The sequence below is a fragment of the Callospermophilus lateralis genome, chromosome 14, assembly GCF_048772815.1.
Source record: "Callospermophilus lateralis isolate mCalLat2 chromosome 14, mCalLat2.hap1, whole genome shotgun sequence".
NCBI lineage: Eukaryota > Metazoa > Chordata > Mammalia > Rodentia > Sciuridae > Callospermophilus > Callospermophilus lateralis.
In genome coordinates, this window is record NC_135318.1 from 19,462,432 (window position 1) to 19,484,223 (window position 21,792).

The 21,792-nt window shown below is 52.3% G+C and overlaps 1 protein-coding gene across 3 annotated transcripts; it reads left to right on the forward strand.

The window, feature by feature from the left end:
• Positions 1 to 6,335: 6,335 nt before the first annotated feature.
• On the forward strand, positions 6,336 to 20,605 carry Garem2 (GRB2 associated regulator of MAPK1 subtype 2). 3 transcript variants are annotated; one of them, XM_076833174.2, is made up of 6 exons: positions 6,336 to 6,608; positions 9,522 to 9,662; positions 15,355 to 15,485; positions 16,446 to 17,492; positions 18,903 to 19,066; positions 19,495 to 20,605. In XM_076833174.2, the coding sequence occupies exons 1-6, from the start codon at positions 6,497 to 6,499 to the stop codon at positions 20,507 to 20,509; spliced, it is 2,610 nt and encodes an 869-aa protein (XP_076689289.2). In that variant the 5' UTR covers positions 6,336 to 6,496; the 3' UTR covers positions 20,510 to 20,605. The 3 variants fall into 3 exon arrangements, 2 of the variants coding, with proteins under 2 accessions (XP_076689289.2, XP_076689290.2); XM_076833175.2 differs by lacking the exon at positions 6,336 to 6,608 and adding an exon at positions 6,626 to 7,650; XR_013088613.1 differs by lacking the exons at positions 6,336 to 6,608; positions 15,355 to 15,485; positions 16,446 to 17,492; positions 18,903 to 19,066; positions 19,495 to 20,605 and adding exons at positions 7,574 to 7,650; positions 8,101 to 8,277; positions 10,002 to 10,129; positions 10,228 to 10,391.
• The last annotated feature ends 1,187 nt before the right edge of the window (positions 20,606 to 21,792 follow it).

A 21,792-nucleotide genomic window follows, 5' to 3' on the forward strand; every position in this document is an offset into this window, starting at 1 on the left:
ATCAGCTTGACCCGGTTTCCCCAGGAGTGTGTCCAGAGGCCTTTGCCCCAGTGGGGACCGGTTTGCTGTGGCGGCCCCGCTGTCCTTTTGCTGGGCAGTGAAACACCTGCTTGGAGAATATTCAAATTTCAGAATGCTAGAGCTGGGCAGGGCCTCAGGTACCACCAGGTCTCATTCCCTTGTTTGCTCCGCCCCCCTCACCTTTTTTTCCGAGCAGAGGATAGTAAAATGTAATAATGAAGGGATGAATTTTGAGTTTTTATTTTGGTTGTTTTATATGGTTTGTTTATTTATAACTTTTTATTATTTATTCATTTATTTTTGTGGTACTGGGGATGAACCCAGGAATGTCCTACCTCTGAGCTACATACTGTGCACATTTTAAAAAAATTTTTATTTTGACCAGGGATTGAACTCAGAGGCACTGGATCACAGAGCCAAATCCCCCATCCTTTTTTGTATATTATTTAGAGACAGAGTCTCACTAAGTTGCTTAGGGCCTTGATGTTGCTAAGGCTGGCTTTGAACCTGCAATCCTCCTGCCTAGCCTCCCGAGCTGCTGGGATTACTGGCGTGTGCCACCATGCCAGGCTCCCTTGTTTGCTTTTAATTAAATAAATTTCTCTTTAGTATATGAAACTTTGTTTTTTTGTTTTTTGTTTTTTGAAATGTGCTGAGGAATCCAGGGCCTCACATATGTTAAATATGTGCTTTACTCCTGAACCACACCCTAAACCCCAGGAAACTATTTGAAAAACAGAAAATAATATCACTTATTCTACAGCCAAGACACAAACATTTTCAACATTAGAGTATGTTTCCTTTGATTTTTTCGTCTTGTTATTATCCATTCATTCATACATCAAATATCATATCCCTAGATGTCCTGATTTTTCTGACATAACATCACCTACCACAAGAGCTTCCCCATATCATTGTGATTTTTTTGTAAGTGTCATTTTTAATGGCTGTGTGATATTCCATAGCATATCTGCCTTAGACATATGCTTTTTTAAAAATACTTTTAGTTGTAGATGGATACAATACCGTTATTTATTTATTTTTATGTGGTGCTGAGGATCGAACCCAGGGCCTCATACATGTGAGGCAAGTGCTCTACCACTGAGCCACAACCCCAGCCCATTACTGTCATTACTGTTTAATGACAGTAAAGTAATGACAGTAATCTCTGGCTTCTGCTACCCAAACTAGAGATGAGGAGACAAATAATAATAGCTACAATTTTCTGTATACCAGACTGTGAGCTGAGTGCTTTACAACAACCTACATGAAATGGGTGCTATTTTCATTCTGATTTTATAACGAGCAACAGTATGTGCTGGTAAAGGTGATAATTCGTAATGTTTGCCAATGTTTATGGTTTAAATTCTCCCACCAAGATCTATTTCAAGCTGCCAACATCACATTACTGAACACAGACTTAGTAAAAGATGCACAGTAGCATACAATTATATAGGTTTTCTTTCATACAAATATAAAACACAAATAATCTCAAGAGCATAGAATAGTAAGATGTAATAATGAATTTTGAGTTTTTATTTTGGTTGTTTAATATGGTTTGTTTATTTGTAATTTTTTATTATTTATTCATTTATTCTTGTGGTACTGGGGATTGAACCCAGGAATGTTCTACCTCTGAACTACATACTGAGCACAGTTTTAAAATTTTAATTTTGACACAGAGTTTTAATAAATTGTCTGGCTAGCCTTGAACTTGCAATCCTCCTCCAAAGTAGCTGGGATTACAGATGAGAGCCATCATACTCAGCTTCATTTGCCCTTTCACAAGGAAATGAAAGACAACTAAATGGGAGAAAGAACAAATAGTACCGTATAACTGGATATCCGCAGGCAAAAGAATAAGTTGGGTTTTTACCTCATGGCCATATTACAAAAAAAACTCAAAATGAATTATAGATCTAAATATAAGATCTAAAACTATGAAACTCTTAGAAGACCCCTAGATAGAGAAATGAAAACTTGTTCACACCAAAACTATTGCACAAATGTTCACAAAAGCGTTATTCATGATAGCTAGAAAAGTGGAAACAATCCAAATGTCCATCAACTAATGAACAGATAAAATTTGATATATCCATATTATGGGATGCTTTTTGTTACTATAAAGAAGTGAAATACCGATACCTAGATGAACCTTGAAGATACTTATGCTAAGTGAAAGAAGCTAGCCAGGGGGTGGGGATGTGGCTCAAGCGGTAGCCTGCTCGCCTGGCATACGAGCGACCCGGGTTTGATCCTCAGCACCACATACAAACAGAGATGTTGTGTCCGCCGATAACTAAAAAATAAATATTAAAAAATTCTCTCTCTCTCTCTTTAAAAAAAACATTGTAAGATCAATCTTTCTCTCTTTTAAAAAAAAAGAAGCTAGCCACAAAACACTGCATAAAATTTTGTTACCCCTTTTATATGAAAATGTATGGATTCAGCAAATTTATAGAATCTGAAGGTAGATCAGTGATTGCTTAGTGTGTTGGGGAGAGGATGGGACAAAGAGCTGACTGCTCATGGGCATGGGTTTTCTTGGGGGAATGAACATATTTAAAACTTGGACTGGGGTGGAGTTTGCACAATATGAGGAGTATACTAAAAGAACTAAATTGTACACTTTAAATGGATGAATTGCATGCCCTGGATTCTAGCTCACTAAAGCTATTTATTTATTTATTTATTTGGGTACCAGGGATTGAACTCAGGGGCACTCCATCACTGAGAGACATCCTGTCTCGCCTCCTGAGCCTCTGGGATCACAGGCATGTGCCACTGCACCCGGCTAAAGTTATTTCTGAAAAATTCTATGAGGAAGGCTGGGGGTGTAGCTCAGTGGGAGAGCCCTGGCCTAGCATGCATGAGGCCATGGGTTCAGTTCTCAGCACTATAACAGCAAATAAAGAAAAAACACAACAAATATGAGGAGAGGGAGTGAGCAGGTATATGGAAATAAGACCGGCTGTAGGTTTGCTGAATGTTGAAGGTGGGAGATGACTATGTCTTTATTCATAATGCTATTATCTCCACTTATTTATATTTTGTGTTTTCTGAAATAAAAAGTTAAATACAACATTTCCTAGAGTGCTCCCAGGCGCTCACCCAAATGTTCCCTGGCCTCCCCCAGTTCATGTGCCCAGAAAGGAACATCTGTCCTCTAGCCAGGATATGGCAGGTGTTTGACATATAACCTGAGTCCACTGGCAGCTTTCACTGTCCCCTCCTCCACTGACTACAGTGTTGCATACACAAGAACTTGGCCAGCGCTGCCACAGCCTAGCCTCTGGACCAACAGAGGGCTCTGCTAGGGTGGTCACTCCTCCCTGGTCCCTCCTCAGATGGCTGACAACTCTTGCCTCCTCCTCCCCTCTCCCAGTGGGAACCACCTTGTTCTTGTCACTGTTGAACATCAGAGGGAGCTCACAGTAGCGTAGCTAGGATCCCAGTGGCCCATCCCTTCCCTTGGTCTTGGACCCTCTCTGTCCCCAACAGACTCTCTCTGTCCCCAACAGACCCTCTCTGTCCCCAACAGACCCTCTCTAAGGGCAAGCACAGAATAGGCCACCAAGGCCCTTAGCTCCCTCACTGCTATACCCAGTAGCTCAGTCCTGCTTTTCTTCCAAATATCTTCCACCCCCACAGTGCCTTCCGGGCTCTCCTTCCTGACATTTCCAGTAAAGACGGATGCATCTCTGATTCCAAATGAAGTCAAGCTGCTTCCTACAGGGCTCCTGAATCTTGGGCAAATGAAGGGACATATGTGTCTAGGCACTGTGTCAGGGCCCTAGAGGTCCCCAACAATTAAGAAGCCCTGGTGCTCAATATGGTGGGATGTGCTTGTAATCCCAGATACTTGGGAGGCTGAGGCATTGCAAGTTCAAGGCCAGTCTCAGCAATTAGCAAAGCTCTAGGCAACTTAACGAGAACTTGTCTCAAAATAAAAATTAAAAAGTTCTGGAGATGTAGCTCAGTGGTTAAGCATCCTTGTGTTCAATCCCAGGAACAACAAAAAGCCCTGGAGAGACACTGAAATGTTCTACAGCACTGAGGCAATGAGTCCATCCAGTTAGGTGGATCTGCCTGATGGCTCACACCTCCGTTGTCCCTTTAGCCAAAGTCTAGGATTACAGGAAAGGTGGCCTGGCAGAGAGAAGAATGGAGGAGGACTCAGAGCTGGGTTGAGACAGTGGCTTTGGAGGCGGGGCCCCATGGCAAGTGGTAGAAGCAGAGTTGCCAAGGCTTGATTACTAATTGAAAGTAAGGGCTAGGGAGAATGTTTCCAGGTTGGAGGACCACATAAAATGTGATGACCTTAGTTGGATAGGAGATAAGAGGACCCAGCTCAGGTGTGACTGTTGAGATGGAGATACCTACAAATGTCTTGGGGGATGTGAGGGACACAGCTGGAGTTGGGGGTCTATCACTAAGTCAGCAGTACGTAGTAAGAGAGGCCACTGCAGATATGGTGTCTCCGTGTAGGGCCCAGTTCCCTTTTACACCTGCTGTCTAGTGTCTGGGTTATGCCTGTTGTCCTGGCAGGGCAGGGAGGCAGTGAGTACCTCCTTTACTCTCTAAAGCATCCCAGTTTGGTTGACATATGGTCACCCTACTCAAGAGAGACCCTATGGGGTAGAAAGAAAAATGAACCTAGGGTACAACCTTTCCATTCACTGGCCTTTTTCACCACTTCACCCTTCTATTCCCTTCTTAGAGCCCTGTATTTTCACCTCTCTCTCTCTCTCTCTCTCTCTCTCTCTCTCTCTCTCTGTATTGAGGGTTGAAACCAGAGGTGTCATGCCACCAAGTTACAATCCCAGACCTTTTTATTTATTTGCTTAGGACCTCACTAGATTGCTGAGGCTGGCCTGGAACTTGTAATCCTCCTGTCTCAGTCTCCCAAATTACTGGAATTACAGTCATGAGACACTACTACCAGCTTGATTTCTTTGTCCTTTTTGCCACCTATCTCCTTCCCACTTCCCTGAGAATTACCCCACCCACCCCAGCCCCAGGAGAAATTGGATCCCCAAGGTACCCCAAATCACTGGGTTGGCTGAAGGGAAAGAAAGCCTTCCCCTGTGGTTGGTGGGTGAGGGATGGTGTGGAGGGCAGGTGGCATGGAGTGGCAGCCAGCCTTCAGTCAGGCTCTTCTCCTTCACTCTGTGTACCTTGGAGCAAAGCACTTCCATTCTCAGAGTCTCAGTTCCCTCTTGCAACAGGTGGAGATGGGGCCAGTCATACAAAACATCTCTTTTCCTGAGAAGTTTTCATCCTATATGGTGACATTTCTCTTGGGGTTTAGGCCGGATATTGTCACCTCAGAAGGGAGGGTTTCGTATGTATGTATGGCCCTCCCGAGGGTCCCCAGGCTGAGGACTAGAGTCAATGAGGCCCTTGAAGGATCAGCCAAGGTACACCAAGGCCCACTTCTTATTGGTGTAGCATTGTCGGCCTGCCAGCTACAGTCCTGCACCAGCCACTGACCACCTGCAGAGGGCGCCGCAGACACACCGAGGGCGAAGGGGTTCTCAGGATGGGTAGCGAGGCCAAGGCCACACCGGCAGCTTCTGGGAAGGGCTTCCCAAAGCGAGCACCGGAGCTGGAGCCTAAAGGGGTTGGAAGGAGGAGGAGACCAGGAAAGGAAGAGCAGGCCTGGGGGTGTAACTCAAATGTTTAACGACCTGGGAGAACTGACCACTGGTTACCAGCTCAAGCCTCAGTTTCCTCATTTACAGAATGGACCCAAGGACTAGTGAAAACCGGGTAAGAAGGCGCCAGGAACTCGGAAAGTGGTCTACGAGGGAGGAGCAGCGGGTGGTACCAGGCAATGAGATCTGCAGTCAACCTGGTTTCAAGTTTTGACTGTCACCTGCTCCTACGCCTCAGTTTGCTCCACGGTGAAGTGGGAACAACGAAGCTGCCTCGACCGGCTCTGCGAAGCTGGACGCTAGAAGCAGGAACCACTGATAGGTTTGCAGCCCCCGAACTCAGAACAGGCGTTTTGGGTAATGGAACAGGACCATCTCGGGGGACTTCTCGTGTCACAAGGGGCGCGGCATCCCTTCCAGGGGGTAAAGGGGACCCAGACATATTCCGCTGGGGAGGGGAGGCCCATCTCCACCCGGCCGCGCAGATACCACTTCGGAACTTCGTTTTCCTCCCAGCCTCCCCATCTCCCGGGTCACTGGCTGTCACCTGGGTGCCGGGGAGCGCCGCGGGCTAGCGGCCGGAGGGGGGCGGGCCTTGGCTTCAGGCGCGGGCGGGGCGAGGGGCGGGGGCGACGGGGCCGACCGAGGAGGGGGCGGGCGCCCCGCGGGAGGCCGGCCACGTGACGCCCGCCGCCCGGCGGGGCTGCCTGCCCTGGAGCGACGCGGAGGCCCCAGGAGGTTGCGGCGGGCGCGGAGCCCCGGCCGCGCGGGACTGGCCGTCGGGGCCCCGGGACGGCGGCCCCGGGGGCGCCCATGCCATGGAGAAGCTGGCGGCCGGGCTGGCCGGCCTGCGCTGGAGCATGGGCGCCTTCCCGCTGGATCTCATCGTCAGCCGCTGCCGCCTGCCCACGCTCGCCTGCCTCGGACCAGGTACCCAGGGGCCTGGGGAGCGGGCCTGGGGTCCGTGGGGGAAATCCCGGGGCTCTGCAGGTGCTGGCGGCGCCGCGTGGAGGATTCGGTCCTTGCCCTCCCGGCTCCCGAGGGCTGACCCCACGCGGCTCCTAGAGCGCTTCCCCAGGACACCCCGGGCCCACGAGCCCAGGATCCGCCTCCTAGGCCCCACGGACCGGCACGGGACAGAAACCGGGGATAGAGCCCTGGACTGAGTTTTCTGGCCCCTCGGGAGCCCGGAGTGCAGTCGAGCCACCGCGCCCGTCCCGTCGGTGCACCCCTTTCCCCGCTGCCCCTTAGCCCCCGCCCTGGCCGCGCCCCCCTCGTTCCCTTTGTCTGTGGCCTCCCACCTCATCCTGCCGCATCCCTTGGGCACCTTACTCCGTCTTTCCCCCTCTGGCACTCCCTAGTCCCGTTTGGCCCCTTCTAGGACTCTTTCTGCACCCTCTTCTGACATCCCGGAGAGCGGCCTCCGGTCCTGCGGACGGACAGGCTACCTTCCGGAGAGGCCCGAGTGAGCGGGCCCTGCCGCCAGACATCCCCCCAAGATCCTTCCACTCCCCGACCTCTGGACCCACTTCTCCATAGGACCCAGGGTCCCGGGCTGTTCCGCTGATGGGACCGTACATGGGGGCCTGAGAAGGGACGCCTGGAGGTTGCATGGATCGAGGGGACCGTTTGGGGGAAGAGGGGTTGCTTGGCTGGGGGAGGGGCGGGAGCTGGGGCTGGCTGCCAGGCCGGGGGTTTTGTGTGTGAGAAGAATAGGGGTTTGGCCCGCGTTGGCACACTCGCTTCCCTGAATGCTAATAGGGCTCCTCTGCTCTCCTTTCCGCCGGCCCGGCAGCCCCTCCTCCGACCCACAGCGGCACGGAGTGGGATCAGAGAGCGTCAGCGTGTCCCTGAGCACTCCCTAAGAGAGCACACATGCCGGGGCCGCCTGGTTGTCCCACTTTTGTTCTCGGGATCGGTTCTGATGGTCACCCTGTGATCCTGAGACTGTCGGTGTCAGCAGCAAGGCTGTGTACGTCTGCGTGTAAATGGGATATGCTGTCCTGGGTGCTTCCTGGCTACTTCCCACACAACGTCTTGGACATCTCCCCTGCCTGGGCGCTTTTTCTGAGCTCCTCAGTCTAATAGAGCTGCTTGGGGGCTCTGTTGGCACCTGTCTTGTCTCCTGCTGTGCACCCCATTATAATGGTCAGTTTCTTGTCCTCAGCTGCAGGCTCCTAGAGGGAGGGCATCCTTGCCTAACAAAGGTTGTGGATTAAATGAAAGGATAAGTGAACAATGCTGTGGTGGCCCTGCGGTTTTGTCAGTGTGTGCCTCTGGCTGTGTTCACCATTAGAGTGTGAATGTGATCAGATTGTGTGTCCTTGAAGGTCCCTGTGTGCCTCTGTGTTAGGGAGAGACCCCATGGTGGCGTCATGAATTTGAGTGATGTTGTTTGGGTGACAAGTACCTGTCTCTGTAGGCTGTTGTGATTGAACTGTTGGTGATCATGACCCATGGCTCTTGGTGTATGTCTGTGTGGCTTTGGCCTGTGTTCCTACGGAAGAATGGGAGGGGCTCAGCGGAGCTCCAGCAAGAGATTGTAGAGTTCAGAGCTTCTTCTGTCCCAGGAGGTGAAGAGTTGAGGAGGAAGACTCAGGTGACACCTTCTCTGTAACACACACACACACACACACACACACCAACCACACCAGTAGGAACACTGCAAGCCTTGAATACCACTCCCGTCCTCCCACCCCCATCTTAATGGAGGCCACACATTTTATGGAGGCTGAGCCATCAGAGTAAACCATTTCCAGTCTGGCTGACTGGCAGAAATTTAGTAAGTTGTGTCTGAGGGGACTGGGAAGGAGTAGTGCCCCACCCCCACCCCCACCCTGTCCACCAGCTGCAGCCAGGAGATGCCTGCCCATCAACCTCCTGGAAGCTGGGCTGCCCGTCCTGCTCCCCTGGAAACCGTTGCTGGGGTTGCAGTCTCCTGGGCTCAGGCCCTTTCCAACTCCAATGCCTCAGCCCCAGTGCTGCTTTCCTGGACTGGGCTCCCCACTAATGCCTTTTAAATCTGCCCCCCTCCACCCCCTTATGAAGGGCCAGGAGAGGAAGGACTTCTGTGAGATGGGGTATGGTATCAGGGGCTCTTCCCCTGCCTTTGGAAGGGCTTATAGCCTATGCAGTGGGCGGAAAGGCTGTCCATGAGAAAGCCCGGAATCAGCTCCTGTAACACTGCCATTCTCCTGACCTCAGTGACCTGTGGCTCTGAGGAAGTTCTCACAGCTGGGACCCACAAGGGACAGCCCCTTCTCAGACCTCTCTACTCCCCCAACAAGGCCCTCCTTGCCTGCCTGGCACTGGCTTGGGCACCAAGGGTTCTACTGGGGTGAATTTGCCTGGTCCTGAGCTTCAGTGCCCATCTCCAGCCCATCTTTATCTCCTTCACTCCACCCCCAGCCCAGGCCACTGTTCTACTCTTTTGAGTCCCCAGACACTCTCTGTTTAGTGCATCAAACTTGCTGTTCTCATGTCCCAGGAGGCCTGAGGGCTCTTGGAGGGCAGAGGCCGGCTGTGCTCATCCTCTGGGAGTCTCCAGCTCCTCTCAGGCCAGGACAGCAAGCACTCCGTGATGAATGAGGGCCTTGGCTGGGCTAGGGGGGAGGCCCCATTGGGAGTCAGGGCTCTGAGAGGCTCAAGCCTGACTCACAGCCGAAAAGCCACAGCTGGCATCCACCTGTCCCTTGAGTGTTGCTGACCTGGACAGGGATCAGATCATGGGTAGTTGTCACCAGGCAGGGTCTTGGTCTGAGGAGTTCACCCTGCTTGTTTTTCTGTCCCTCCTAACGTTCCCTCTTCCTTTCCCTCCTCCTCTGTCCTTCTTTCTTCTCCCAGGGGAATATGCTGAGGGCGTCAGTGAGCGAGACATCCTGCTCATCCACTCTTGCCGCCAGTGGACAACGGTGACAGCTCATACCCTGGAAGAGGGCCACTATGTCATAGGGCCCAAGATCGACATCCCCCTGCAATACCCAGGTGTGCCCAGCCAGGGACAGATGACATAAAGGCTTTGGGCTGGGGGTTGGGAGAACAGAGGTAGAGGGGAAGCTGTTGGTGATCACCTTTCATTAAAGCTGCAGAGGTGAGTGAGGAAGGACATGGCAGACAGGGTGGTAGTTAGGGCCAGGGTGGGAGTTAGGGCCAAGTGGTGTCCCTGTTGTCCTGTGGAGTCTTGGGTTTCTGGAGAGGTGGCTCTCGGGTTTACAGACCTTTGTTCACATTTTATTTTAGAATAGATTTTTTTTTTTTTTTTTTTAGAGAAAGAGAGAAGAGAGGGAGAGAAAAATTTTTTTAGTATTTATGTATTTTTTTCAGTTTTCGGTGGACACAACATCTTTATTTTATTTTTATGTGGTGCTGAGGATCGAACCCAGCGCCCCGCACATGCCAGGCGAGCGCGTTACCACTTGAGCCACATCCCCAGCCCTAGAATAGATTTTAAGGTAATGATTAAATCACTACAAATTAAATCTTACCCCTAATTGAAGGCCTTCAGTGTATGCCTTGAGCTGCCTCATTAACCTTTTTTTTGTGTGTGCAGATCCCCATCGAAAAGATCTCCTGCCAGGATCTCAGTATTGTCCAATCAACCTTCAGAAACCTAGCAATCCCTGTCAGCGTTGATTCTCTTTTCCTAGTTTTTGGGTTAAACTCACTGCTTTCCTTGATTGGCTTTATAAGCAAATGTTAAAGCTTTGAATTAAGGATTATACTTTTATGTCTTTTATTTATGATGGTGATTGTATAAGATTGTTTGCTGTGCACTGTGGTGCACACTGTAAACCCAATAATTTGGGAGACTGAAGCAGGAGGATTTTAGGTTCTAGGCCAGCCTCAGCGTCTTAGGAGCCTGAACAACTTAGTAAGACCCTGTGTCAAAATAAAAAATAAAGAAGGCTAGGGATGTACTTCAGGGATAGAGCAGCCCTGGGTTCAATCCCTAATATTTGCTGGGGGCAAAGATTTTGTTTGAAGAAAAGGTTCTGCTGACAGCAACAAAAGCAGCCCTTTCATTCTGCAGATGATGAAACCTAGTACCTAAGGAGGACAGTGACCTGCCCAGGGTCACACAGCAAGTAAGGGAAGGTAAAGACCAGCAGTGAGGTGTCTTGACTACTGGACTGGTTCTTGCTGCATGGTGCCAAGAATGCAGGGCTGTCGTCCCTGGTGTGGGAGGGATGGGAGTCTGGTGGTCCAGTCCTAGAGTATCCCATTTGAGCCAGGGTGTGACAGCTGTTCCAGACCCTGGGTGGAGCAGTTATTTCATCCTCACAGCTAGCTTGTGAGAAAGGGACACGTCCCTTAACTTATCCAAGACTGAGACTCCAGATCTTCAGTAGCTAGTCCTGTGTTTTTCACTGCAGTGTAACTTCCCAACAAAAGCTGAGAACCTTTTGAGCTGAAAAGTCTTGTAGTCCCATTGACAGGTGCCACTACCTCCATCAGCCTCCCCTTGATTTGGGACAGGGCTAAGCCCTTTTCACAGACTTCAGCTCTTTACAACGCCCCCCTTCCCGCGTGGGGTTGCTACTGCCAAACCTCCTCACACTCATGAAAAGGTGAGGAGATTATCCCAGTGGCTTCCTGACTTTGGGTTCTGTCCTGACTGCAGGCTTTGGGGGCCGCCTCGAGCTAGAAATGTCCTAGCCTCAGGATCTGGCAGCAGCTCCGGGAGAGTTATCAGGTCTTGGAATAAAGCAAAGGTTGGGTAAAGCCCTCACTGACAGAAAAGCGACTTCAGCAGGGACTTCTTTCATTTCAGTTGCATGATTAAAACTGGGAAACCAAGGTACAGAGTCTTCCCGGGAATTATGGGCCCAGGGGACCTCAGCCCTGTCATCTGTCTCTCTTGGTGCTCCCTGTAGGCATGAGTAGGGTGGGCGCAATGGGCGACAGCTGGCCTACCGAGGGTGGCCGCCCCAGCCCGGCCTTCCCGCTGGGCCACTGCGGGGTGGGCGGCCTCGGGTTGACGAGGGAGGCTGCGTGCAGGCCAGGCGCCGAGCCCTCCGGATGAATTAGTAATGGTGCTCCGAGGGCAGGGCGCCCGGCTGCGGACCGCGGAGAGAGCCACGGCCAAGTGGGGGAGGGGAAGGAAGAAGAGGGAGGGCGAACCGGCGACGCTGCCTGGTGACCCGGGTCTTCCACTGCGGCCCTCTGAAGTCGGGAAAGACCTGATTTCGCTGAGAATCCCCGCTGAGGGGCTGCGCGTCGTTCCCAGGGGGCGCCACTTCCCCAGCATTGCCTGAAGTTGTGCCCTGCGGAACACTGGGCAGGTGCGCGGGGTGAGCCACGTAGAATGCTTTCATTTTACAGACGGAAAACTGCAGCTGGGGAGATTAGATAATTTGCCTAGGGTCCCCCAGCTGGTTGGTGGCCGACTGATTCTAAAAACGTGCTTCATCCACCGTATTCTTATTTCCCCCTTTCTATATGTGCTTCTGGGGAATGGAACTCGGTCTTGCGCGCTAGGCGAGCGCTCTGCCACGTAGCTACACCTGGGGGTCTTTATTGAGCTGGGGTCAGCTGCTGGGGGAAGGGGCGGTGAAAAAAACCTGCTGCAGCCCCCAAAGTGCTTCAGAATCGAAGGGCGGATCAGCGCTGCGCAAATGTGTTCTGGGAAGAACGCGGCAGGGATTAGGGGCAGGGCGAGGGAGGCCAGGGTGGGACAATCCCTAAAGCGGTGGGGGACCCTGCGTCCCTATTGGGGAGAGGCTGGAGAGGAAGCCTCAGTGGGGAGGAGAAGGCTTCCAAGGGCCGAAGCATCACTCCCAGGAGGTCTTTCTTCCTTCCTCCCACCAGTAATGACCGGTGCTGAGCGGCCGAGGGGGGCGGTGCTGGGTGCCATGGTTACATCGATCTTCCCTGCCACATCCTCCCTAGGCTTCAGTCCAGACTTGGCTCCAAATCTCCCCACAGGGGGCAGCGAGCATTTCTTCTTGCTTGACTGCTTGTGGTTGGGGCGGAGGTTATGTATGGATGGATATGGGGGAGGTGCTACGGATGAAGGGGACTGCTCGCTAACGGGTGGTAAGGTAGCAGAGTTCCTGCTTCTTGACCCCAGCACCCTCTCCCCATTTAATTTCTCTCTCTCTCTCTCTTTTTTTTTTTCTCCTCCCTCCCTCCCTCCCTTCCTTCCTTCCTTCCTTCCAATTGAACTCAGGGGTACTCGACCACTAAGCCACATCCCCAGCCCCAAGCCTATTTTGTATTTAGAGATGGGTCTCACTGAGTTGCTTAGCGCCTTGCTATTGCTGAGGCTGACTTTGAACTTGTGATTCTCCTGCCTCAGCCTCCAGAGCTGCTGGGATTACAGGTGTGGGCCACCATGCCCAGCTCCCCTTTTAATTTCTGTTGCCCTCTGGGGCCTTGGCACTTCTGAAACCTCTTTCTTTAGCATCCAAGGGAGTTAGGGCAGGAATGGGGCTTCCCCTCCCAGCCCGCTCTCAGGCATGTTCTCTTACCTTTCCCTTCTCTTTCTTGGCTTCCCTGCTTGCTTTCTCTCCCAGCTTATTGATGTTGTGCTTCAGGCCCTGGCCCTAACCCTGGCCCTCTACTCTTCATGGCCTGTGACTGGAATATCTTAGTCTAGGTCTCTGAGTGTACTTTCGGGACTTCAGTACCCTCCTTCAACACATACTGTATACAACATTGTGCGGGCAGTGTGGGCATTCTTCTAGGATGTGGGTCCCCCAAGGGTCCCTCAGCTACTCTTCCCTGAGCCATCAAACTTGACAGCTGAGGCTGACACCTGTGCACTGGTATTTACTGTTATTCTGAATAGGTGTCCCCAGGCTCTGGGCCCTCACTGGTGGTGCTGTTCTGGAAGTACCACCTAGAGGCCCCTTCCTCCGTCTTCCAGAAACTGCCCCACAACATGCTCCCTCCAGGTTCCCACTGGGGTCAACCTGGAGGTTGCCATTTTCCATTCTCACCTCTAAGCTGAGTATCCTTTGTCTCTTCCTTCATCTCTCCTGTCATTTGAATCTAAGGAGTCTCCCTTCCAAGTATCCACTGGTCTGGTTTTTTGTTTGTTTCTTTCTTTCTTGGTTTTTTTTTTTTTTTTCCTGTTCTCTGGATCTTTTCCAGAACTTGTTACTGAACTGTTTATCCAACTGGTCTTCCGTTCATCTTAATAGAGTTCACCTGGATCATGGTCTATCCTTGTCCAAAACCTTCCTTATTTCTTACAGAATAAAGTCCTCTTGCCTTAGCACAGCATCCAGAGCCCTTTCAAATACAGTTTCTGTCTTCCCTTCAGGCATGCACAATTTGTGTCCCTGTCTTGGCTTGTGCTATTTGTCATGTGGAATGCCCATTCTGTAAAATCCCTTTCATCCCCACCTTTTTTTTTTTTTTTTGTAATGGGAGTATTAAAGCAGGGGCTCTTACCAATGAGGTGCATCCTCAGTTTTTATTTTTTTTAATGGATACAGTATCTTTTTATGTCTTTATTTTTATTTATGTGGTGCTGAGGATTGAACACAGTGCCTCACAAGTGTGAGGCAAGGGCTCTACCACTGAGCTACAGTCCCAGCCCTCCAGTTTTTGGTTTGAAACAGGGTCTTGCTAAATTGCTGAGTCTGGCCTCAAGCTTGTAATCCTCCTGTCTCAACCTCCCAAATCACTGGGATTACAAGGCCTATGCCACTGTGTCTGGTGCCTTTGATTCTTAAGGTGCAGCTCAGTGATCTCCTCGCCCTCTCTTGGGCAGATTTCTTCCAACCCAGCAGTCCTCTAGCTCTTTTGTCATGAGTCTGGTATAACACCTGTCACATCCTGCTATCATTAAGTACTTATTGGCTCACCCACTGTGTCTGAATTTCTTGGAGGGCAAAGTTAAACAGAGTTGTTCCCCTTAAAGGGTCTAGCATGGTGACTGACAAGCCTCAGGGAGGAGGTGAGCAACTAGAGCCCAGCCAGATCCTTGTCTTAGCATCTCCTCCTGTCTTAGCTTCCCCAGCTTTTGGGATTACAGGTGTAAACCACCATGCCAGGCAAGGGCTGTGTATTTTGCTGACTCAGCAGATGTGGCTGCACCATATGTTTGTGTCATAAATATGTGAGTGAACTGTGACAGAACCAATTACCAGGAGGACTAGAGACACCTCGTCTTCTCTCCATTTGTTGTTCGCTCATCTGTATTAGACTCATTCTATAGAAAAAAAACTGGAAGAGGCCATGTATCAATGGCAGGGTGGTTCAAAGTGGTCCTTGTGCTTATGTGGGTGGGCACATAAAAGATATGTGGCCAGTGAGGTGAGATAGTTTACATGAAGTGTCAGTGTCACAGATTAGCATCACTTCTTTAAAGTTTGTCTGCTGGGGCATCTGCTGAGTTAGCAAAATACATAGTCCCTGCCTGGCATGGTGGTGCATACCTGTAATCCCAGCAGCTCGGGAAGCTAAAACAGGAGGAGATGCTAAGACAGGAGAAGATGCTAATACCAGGATGCTGGCTGGGCTCTGTTTGCTCACCTCCTCCCTTGAGGCTTGAGCTAGATGACCCTCCCTCTGAACCCATGCTAGAGAACACCTCCTCTTCTGCCCACCTGAGTTCCAGAGGGACTGGCTGAGATGAACGTAGCAAGAAGTAGGAGCCTAGGGGGCTCTTAGGATGCAGGCCTCAAGAAGGCAGGCCCACCCCAGCAATCTGTAATCCCCTATACAGGGAAGTTCAAGCTCTTGGAGCAGGCCCGGGATGTGCGGGAGCCGGTGAGATACTTCAGCAGTGTGGAGGAGGTGGCCAGTGTCTTCCCTGACCGCATCTTTGTGATGGAAGCCATCACTTTCAGTGTCAAGGTCAGTCCTCCCAGCACTGTGCATGGTGCCCCTCACCATGGCCCCTCCCTCAGGAACAACCCTGATAGTGACTGGAGAGTTGCCTTTAGGGTTTAGGAGGGAGAATGGCTTCTGGGAACTCATTGAGGGCTTTTGGCACAATCAGGCAATGTCTGAAGAACAGGGCCTAAGGACTTCTTGGGACAGGTGGTGTAGCAGGAGTGGTTTGGGGGAGGGTTATGCCATGACTTGGAGATACTTCAGGAGAGCCTGTCCTGGCACTTGCCCTAGCATCCCTTGGTGTGTGTGGGGTGTGGCTGTAGTGGGCACACAGTGCAGAGTCCTAGTCTGTGCAGCAAGTTCTTCACTGATAATAAACCCTTTCTTTCTTTCTTCTCCTTTTTGGTACTAGGGATTGAACCCAGGAGCGCTTTACCATTGAGCCACATCCCCATCCCTTTTTAATTTTTTTTGAGACAGGTTCTCATTAAATTGCCAAGGGCCTCAAGGACTTTGCTGAGGCTGACTATGAATTTGCTATCCTCCTGCCTCAACCTCCCGCCAGCTGGGATTACAGGCATAGGCCACTACTACCGGCCAATAAACCCTTTACTTATCCATGAGTTCATTGCTCTTAACAGCCTTGTTGGATGGGTGGGACATTATCACCCAGATGGCAAAGATGATGTAGTAAGTTTGCTATTTACTGAATGCTTTCCCTGTACTTAAAGTCTGTTCAATCCCACAGCAACTCTTAGAAGTGAGAGTTGTCACATGAGGTAACTCAAGGCCCCCACAGGCAACCCATAAGGTTGCAAAGCCTCCACATGGCCTTTCCAGGAAGGGGCATGGGTTTCCTGACCTTCCGTCCAGAGCTGCTCTGGTTCAGTCCTGGGAGTGCTGCTCTCCTGACCTGGACAGCCCCGCGTGGCTTTCCTTGGGACCCTGGCCAAGCTTGGTCTTGTCTGTGGGATTCCCCAGGTGGTGTCGGGCGAGTTCAGCGAGGACAGCGAGGTGTACAACTTCACACTGCACGCGGGCGACGAGCTCACCCTCATGGGCCAGGCAGAAATTCTGTGCGCCAAGACCACCAAGGAGCGCTCGCGCTTTACCACGCTGCTGCGCAAGCTGGGCCGCGCCGGGGCGCTGGCCGGGGTGGGCGGTCCGGGGAGCGCGGGAGCTGCGGGCGGCGGTGGGGGTGCCAGGCCCATCAAAGGCAAGATGCCCTGCCTCATCTGCATGAATCACCGCACCAACGAGAGCCTGAGCCTGCCTTTCCAGTGCCAGGGACGTTTCAGTACGCGCAGCCCGCTGGAGCTGCAGATGCAGGAGGGCGAGCACACAGTGCGCGCCATCATCGAGCGCGTGCGGCTGCCAGTGAACGTCCTGGTGCCCAGCCGGCCGCCGCGCAACCCCTACGACCTGCACCCGGTACGGGAAGGCCACTGCTACAAGCTGGTCAGCATCATCTCCAAGACCGTGGTGCTGGGGCTGGCGCTGCGCCGGGAAGGCCCGGCGCCTCTGCACTTCTTGCTGCTCACCGACACACCGCGCTTCGCGCTGCCACAGGGCCTGCTGGCCGGGGACCCGCGTGTCGAGCGTCTGGTGCGCGACAGCGCCTCCTACTGCCGGGAGCGCTTCGACCCGGACGAGTATTCCACAGCCGTGCGCGAGGCGCCCGCCGAGCTCACCGACGACTGCGCCAGCCCGCGCCGCGCGCGCCTCTGCCTGCCTGCGCCGCGCGCCCCGGGGCCCGCGCGTGCACTCGGCCCGCCCCCGCCCGCGCCCTCCACAGACCGCGACCAGGAGGAGTACGTGAGCCCGGACTGGGCAGGTGTGCCCGAGCCCGCCGCGCCGCCCGCCGAGATCCCCTATGAGGAGCTGTGGGCGCATCAGGCTCCCGAGACCCTCGCGGAGGGCCGCCCCCGGCCGCCCCCAGGGCCAGACCTCATCTGTTTTGGAGCCGCGGGGTCTCCGCGTCGCGAGCCGGAAGCGCCGCCGCCTCCCGTCCCTCCCAAATCAGAGGCGGTGAGTGAGCCTCCTGGGACTGAGGAAGGTGCTGCCAAGAGGGCAGCTTCGTAGCTGTATCCTCAAAGGAGGCTGCCGAGCTTTTCATGATGACCCTGGAGTGCGTGCAGAGGGTGACAAAGGAGTGCGGGGAAGGGAGAAAAAGACAACACTCAAGAGTATTTGTAGGAAGGGATACAGGGGACGTGTTATGGGAGGTATGGGAGCAAAGGTGCCAGCAGGCCCCCAACCTCAGAGATTTTGGGCGTGTCTGGAAAGTGTCACCTGGAAGCTTCCGGAATCCTTTAAGTCATTTAGTAAAAAGAAGGTCCTGTGGTGAAATAAGTTCAGAAAATGTTGAGTGTGATTCTTAGCCTTCATCTCTTTGCTTGAGAGTCACAAGAGTGGTGGCATATTAAAGGCTCTGAAAAGTCCTGCATTAAGGAAACTTGATTGTTTCTTTTTAAAAGAAACCTTCATTTTAAAATTTTTAAATATTTATTTTTTAGTTGTAGTTGGACACAGTACCTTTATTTTATTTATTTATCTTTATGTGGTGCTGAAGATCCAACCCAGGGTTTCCCACGTGTGAGGCGAGAGCTCTACTGCTGAGCCACAACCCCAGTCCCTCATTTTTTTTTTTTTTTAAAGAGAGAGGGAGGGAGAGAGAGAGAATTTTTTTTTTTAATATTTATTCTTTAGTTCTCGGCGGACACAACATCTTTGTTTTGTATGTGGTGCTGAGGATCGAACCCGGGCTGCACACATGCCAGGCGAGCGCACTACCGCTTGAGCCACATCCTCAGCCCAGTCCCTCATTTTTAATTTTTTTAAAATATATTTTTAAGATGTTGATGGGCCTTTATTTCTATTCATTTATTTATATGCAGTGCTAAGAATCGAACCCAGTACCTCACACATGCTAGGCAAGTGCTCTACTACTGAGCCACAACTCCAGCCCCAAGAAACCTGTTTAATACAGAGTTTCCAAAGCTTAATTGTCCACAGAACATTTTCCCTACCCATAATGCCATTAACATCCCAGGAAGTATTTGATCTATAAGAAAGCATAGGGAGGTGCTTTACCTATAAAGAAGGGATCCAGATGGCAGTGACTTTTGCTTACCTTTGTTTCCTCTATCACACAGTTTTCCTCTTTTTCTTGAGGAAGGAATATGTCTGTTTATCTTTCCTTTTTTTTTAAATCTACTTACAGGGGAATAGGTGTGTACTGTGGCAAAAGTGTGTGTGGATGAAATAGGCTGGGGTGGTGAGTGGCTGGGTGGGTAGTTGGGGTGTCTGGCAAGGCAGCCTCTTGGCAAACCTGGGCAAGGTGTCAGTCCCAGACAACCCTCTCCCAGCTACTTGGAAAGGGGAAGTTATGGGGTGTCAGTTGCCTGTGACAGTGGAGTCATGGCTCTCTGCCCGCAGGTGAAAGAAGAGTGCCGCCTCCTGAATGCACCCCCTGTGCCTCCCCGGGGTGGCAGTGGCCGGCTCTCAGGCAGCCCCCCTGTGCCGCCCCGCTTCCCCAAGCTGCAGCCTGTCCACTCACCCAGCTCCAGCCTTTCCTACTATTCCTCTGGCCTCCAGGATGGGTGAGTCCCTCCCTTCTCCTGGTTCCTGGGTTCTCCTAAGGTGCATCAAGGGAAGGGAGGTGGGGAGTGCTGAGAAAAGGTAGGAGGTGTGGCTTGTGCCCTGCCCTGTCTCTTCCTCCCTCTGCTCCTTTCCTTCCTAAGTGAGGAGGAGGGTTTGAGAGCAAGACTCTGGTTCTTTCCTGGGACTCCTGCAGGAGTGCTCCTGGCTAGTTTTCAAATTTTACTTAATTTTAATTTCCCACCTGTGTTTTCTGTGTTGGGGATGCTGGAAGAAAGAACAGGGCAGTCCCAGGGGCCTCAGCCTGGGGGCTGGTGTGCTGGCAGGATGTGGGAATGACTGACAGCTGTGGTCTGCTGCCTTGTGTGTGACCCCTTCCTTATTGCCTTGCTCTGCCTTATATGTCTTATGTGTCGTGTCTCTGCTACAGCACGGGTTCCCGCAATGGCAGTGGCTCCCCGTCACCAGATGCCTACTCCCTCTATTGCTACCCTTGCACCTGGGGAGATTGCAAGGTGGGCGAGTCCTCCAGCCGCCCACCCCCAGGTCCTCTGCCCTCCACAACCACACAGCCCAGCCAGGCCTCTAGGGCCCTTGCAGAGCCCCTGAGTGGTCGAGCCCCCTCCCTTTTGGGGGCTGACACCCCAGTCAAGACCTACCATGGCTGTCCACCTCTGTTTAAGCCCTCCCACTCCCAGAGACGCTTTGCTCCCTTAGGAGCTCCCAACCCCTTCTCAGGGCCCACCTACCCAACAGGCCCTCCTGCCGCTTCTTCTGGGCCCACAGCCTCCTCCAGTGCCTTGGCTACCTCCAGCCCTGCACATTCCCCAGGCCCAGCCTCCCCTGGCCAGGCCTATTCAGCTGCTCCTCCCTCTTCTCCGTCATCCTCTGAGTGGCAAGAACCAGCCCTGGAGCCCCTGGATCCCTTCGAACTAGGGCAGAGCAGTTCTCCAGAGCTCGGTTTGCTGCGCTGTCAGGAGCCCAGAGTCATGGGGGCACCTGGGCCTGGACCCTGCCTTTCGCCACTTGGTCCCCCTAAAGCCTTTGAGCCAGAAGGTTTGGTGCTGAGGCCGGTCCCTGCCTCACTGTCACCAGCTGCTCTGCAGGGGCCTGAGGCAGGAGGAGCCCGACTCTTTCTTACCCCAGGGCGGATGGAGGGTCCTCCTGCCAGTCCCCGGGATGGAGCCCCAGGCTTTGGAGGCCGGGATGCCCCCTCCTGGCAGCCCCCTGCAGACCTATCTGCGCTCTCCCTGGAGGAGGTCTCTCGCAGTCTGCGCTTCATTGGGCTCTCTGAGGATGTGGTGAGCTTCTTCGCCCGAGAGCGTATTGATGGAAGCATCTTTGTGCAGCTCAGTGAGGATATCCTGGCCGACGACTTCCACCTCACCAAGCTGCAGGTCAAGAAGATTATGCAGTTCATCAAAGGCTGGAGGCCCAAGATATGAACTGCCCTGCCAGTCACTGCACTATTGGAATGCTGGCTCCGAGGCTCTGGGGACTAGTCGTGGGTCTGCCAGGGACTCTGAGAGGCAGGGCCTGCCTGTGGGAGAATCTTTCCAAGACAAGACTGATCGGCAGCACTCAGAGTTACCAGGAGAGACACTTTGGGTGGTCTTCAGGGCTCAGATCCTTGCAAGGGGACATCTTGCCTTTGTGCAGAGTATATGGGGAGGGGGTTGGAGGCACACCATGTACTAGACCTGGTGAAGCATTTGCTGTGATTTTTAGTGGGGAGGGTGGTGGTGTGTCAAGAGGTGGCCTTCACAGTGATGGGACACCTTCCCCTGCTCGGCAGCAATCCTTCACAATTACATGCTTCTCAAACCTGTAGGTTCAGGTTAGAGAGAAGGGAAGATGGCCCATAATTTAAGCACAAATGCCCCAAGTGCCCGCTCTCCTATGTGCTCTGTGGGTTTCTGGCCTGTGGCTGACCCAGAGTTAGGGGTGCGATTTGTGTCTCTGGGATGCCCTTCCTTCCCTTTGCTTTCCCATGATATAGGTGCCTGGCCCTGAGCATAGGTTCAAGTACAAGCCTGTGTCACAGCACCTCAGAGGCTCCACCCCTGGGTTCTTGTTCTGGGTGACAACTTAGGAAGAGCACAGCTCTGCTGCTGACCTATCTAGTTAGGGAGGCAGGTGTTCCCCATTGGTTTCTAGCCCCAGCTCCTGCTCCTCACCACAGCCAGCAATCCGTCTTGTCAGGTAGACTTGTCTCTGAAGACTGCTTTGTGGAAGAGCAGGTGGATTTCGGTCAGCTGCTCCTTCTTTCTAGAGGCAAGCAGTGGTCAACCACCCCACATTCCTGCCAGTCTCCTGCCCCCAGCATTGGGCTCTGATGGACATTCAGTGTCCTTCCCTGGTTTTCTGTCACTGGCATAGGAAGTTAGTTAGGTGAGAAAAAGGAGGGTAGCTTTGGAAAACCTGCCTTTCACTCCTCCTGCTCGCCTTCATGTACCTCAGAGCAGATCTTTACACCGTTCGCTCTGGAGCCTGGTGACCTCCTTGGTTCCAGACCTCTGGGTCACTGTGTACAAGCCCATGCCACCAACTTCACTGTCACCACAATCTGAAGCACACTACTCCTAATGTTCACTGGGTCAGGGCCCATAGGCGGTAGCCTTCTTTTCTGCCTTACTGAGTCTGCCTAGATATTTATTTCCTGGGTTTCTTTTTATGAGTAGGTAAGCCATGCTGCTGCTCCTTCTGAGGGAGGGAAGTCAGAAAACAG

Coding starts and splice junctions, on each gene's coding strand:
- Garem2 (XM_076833174.2), top strand. CDS start 6,497: ATGGAGAAGCTGGCGGCCGGGCTGGCCGGCCTGCGCTGGAGCATGGGC. Junction 9,663..15,354: donor CATCCCCCTGCAATACCCAG/GTGTGCCCAGCC, acceptor TCCCCTATACAG/GGAAGTTCAAGCTCTTGGAG. Junction 15,486..16,445: donor CCATCACTTTCAGTGTCAAG/GTCAGTCCTCCC, acceptor GGGATTCCCCAG/GTGGTGTCGGGCGAGTTCAG.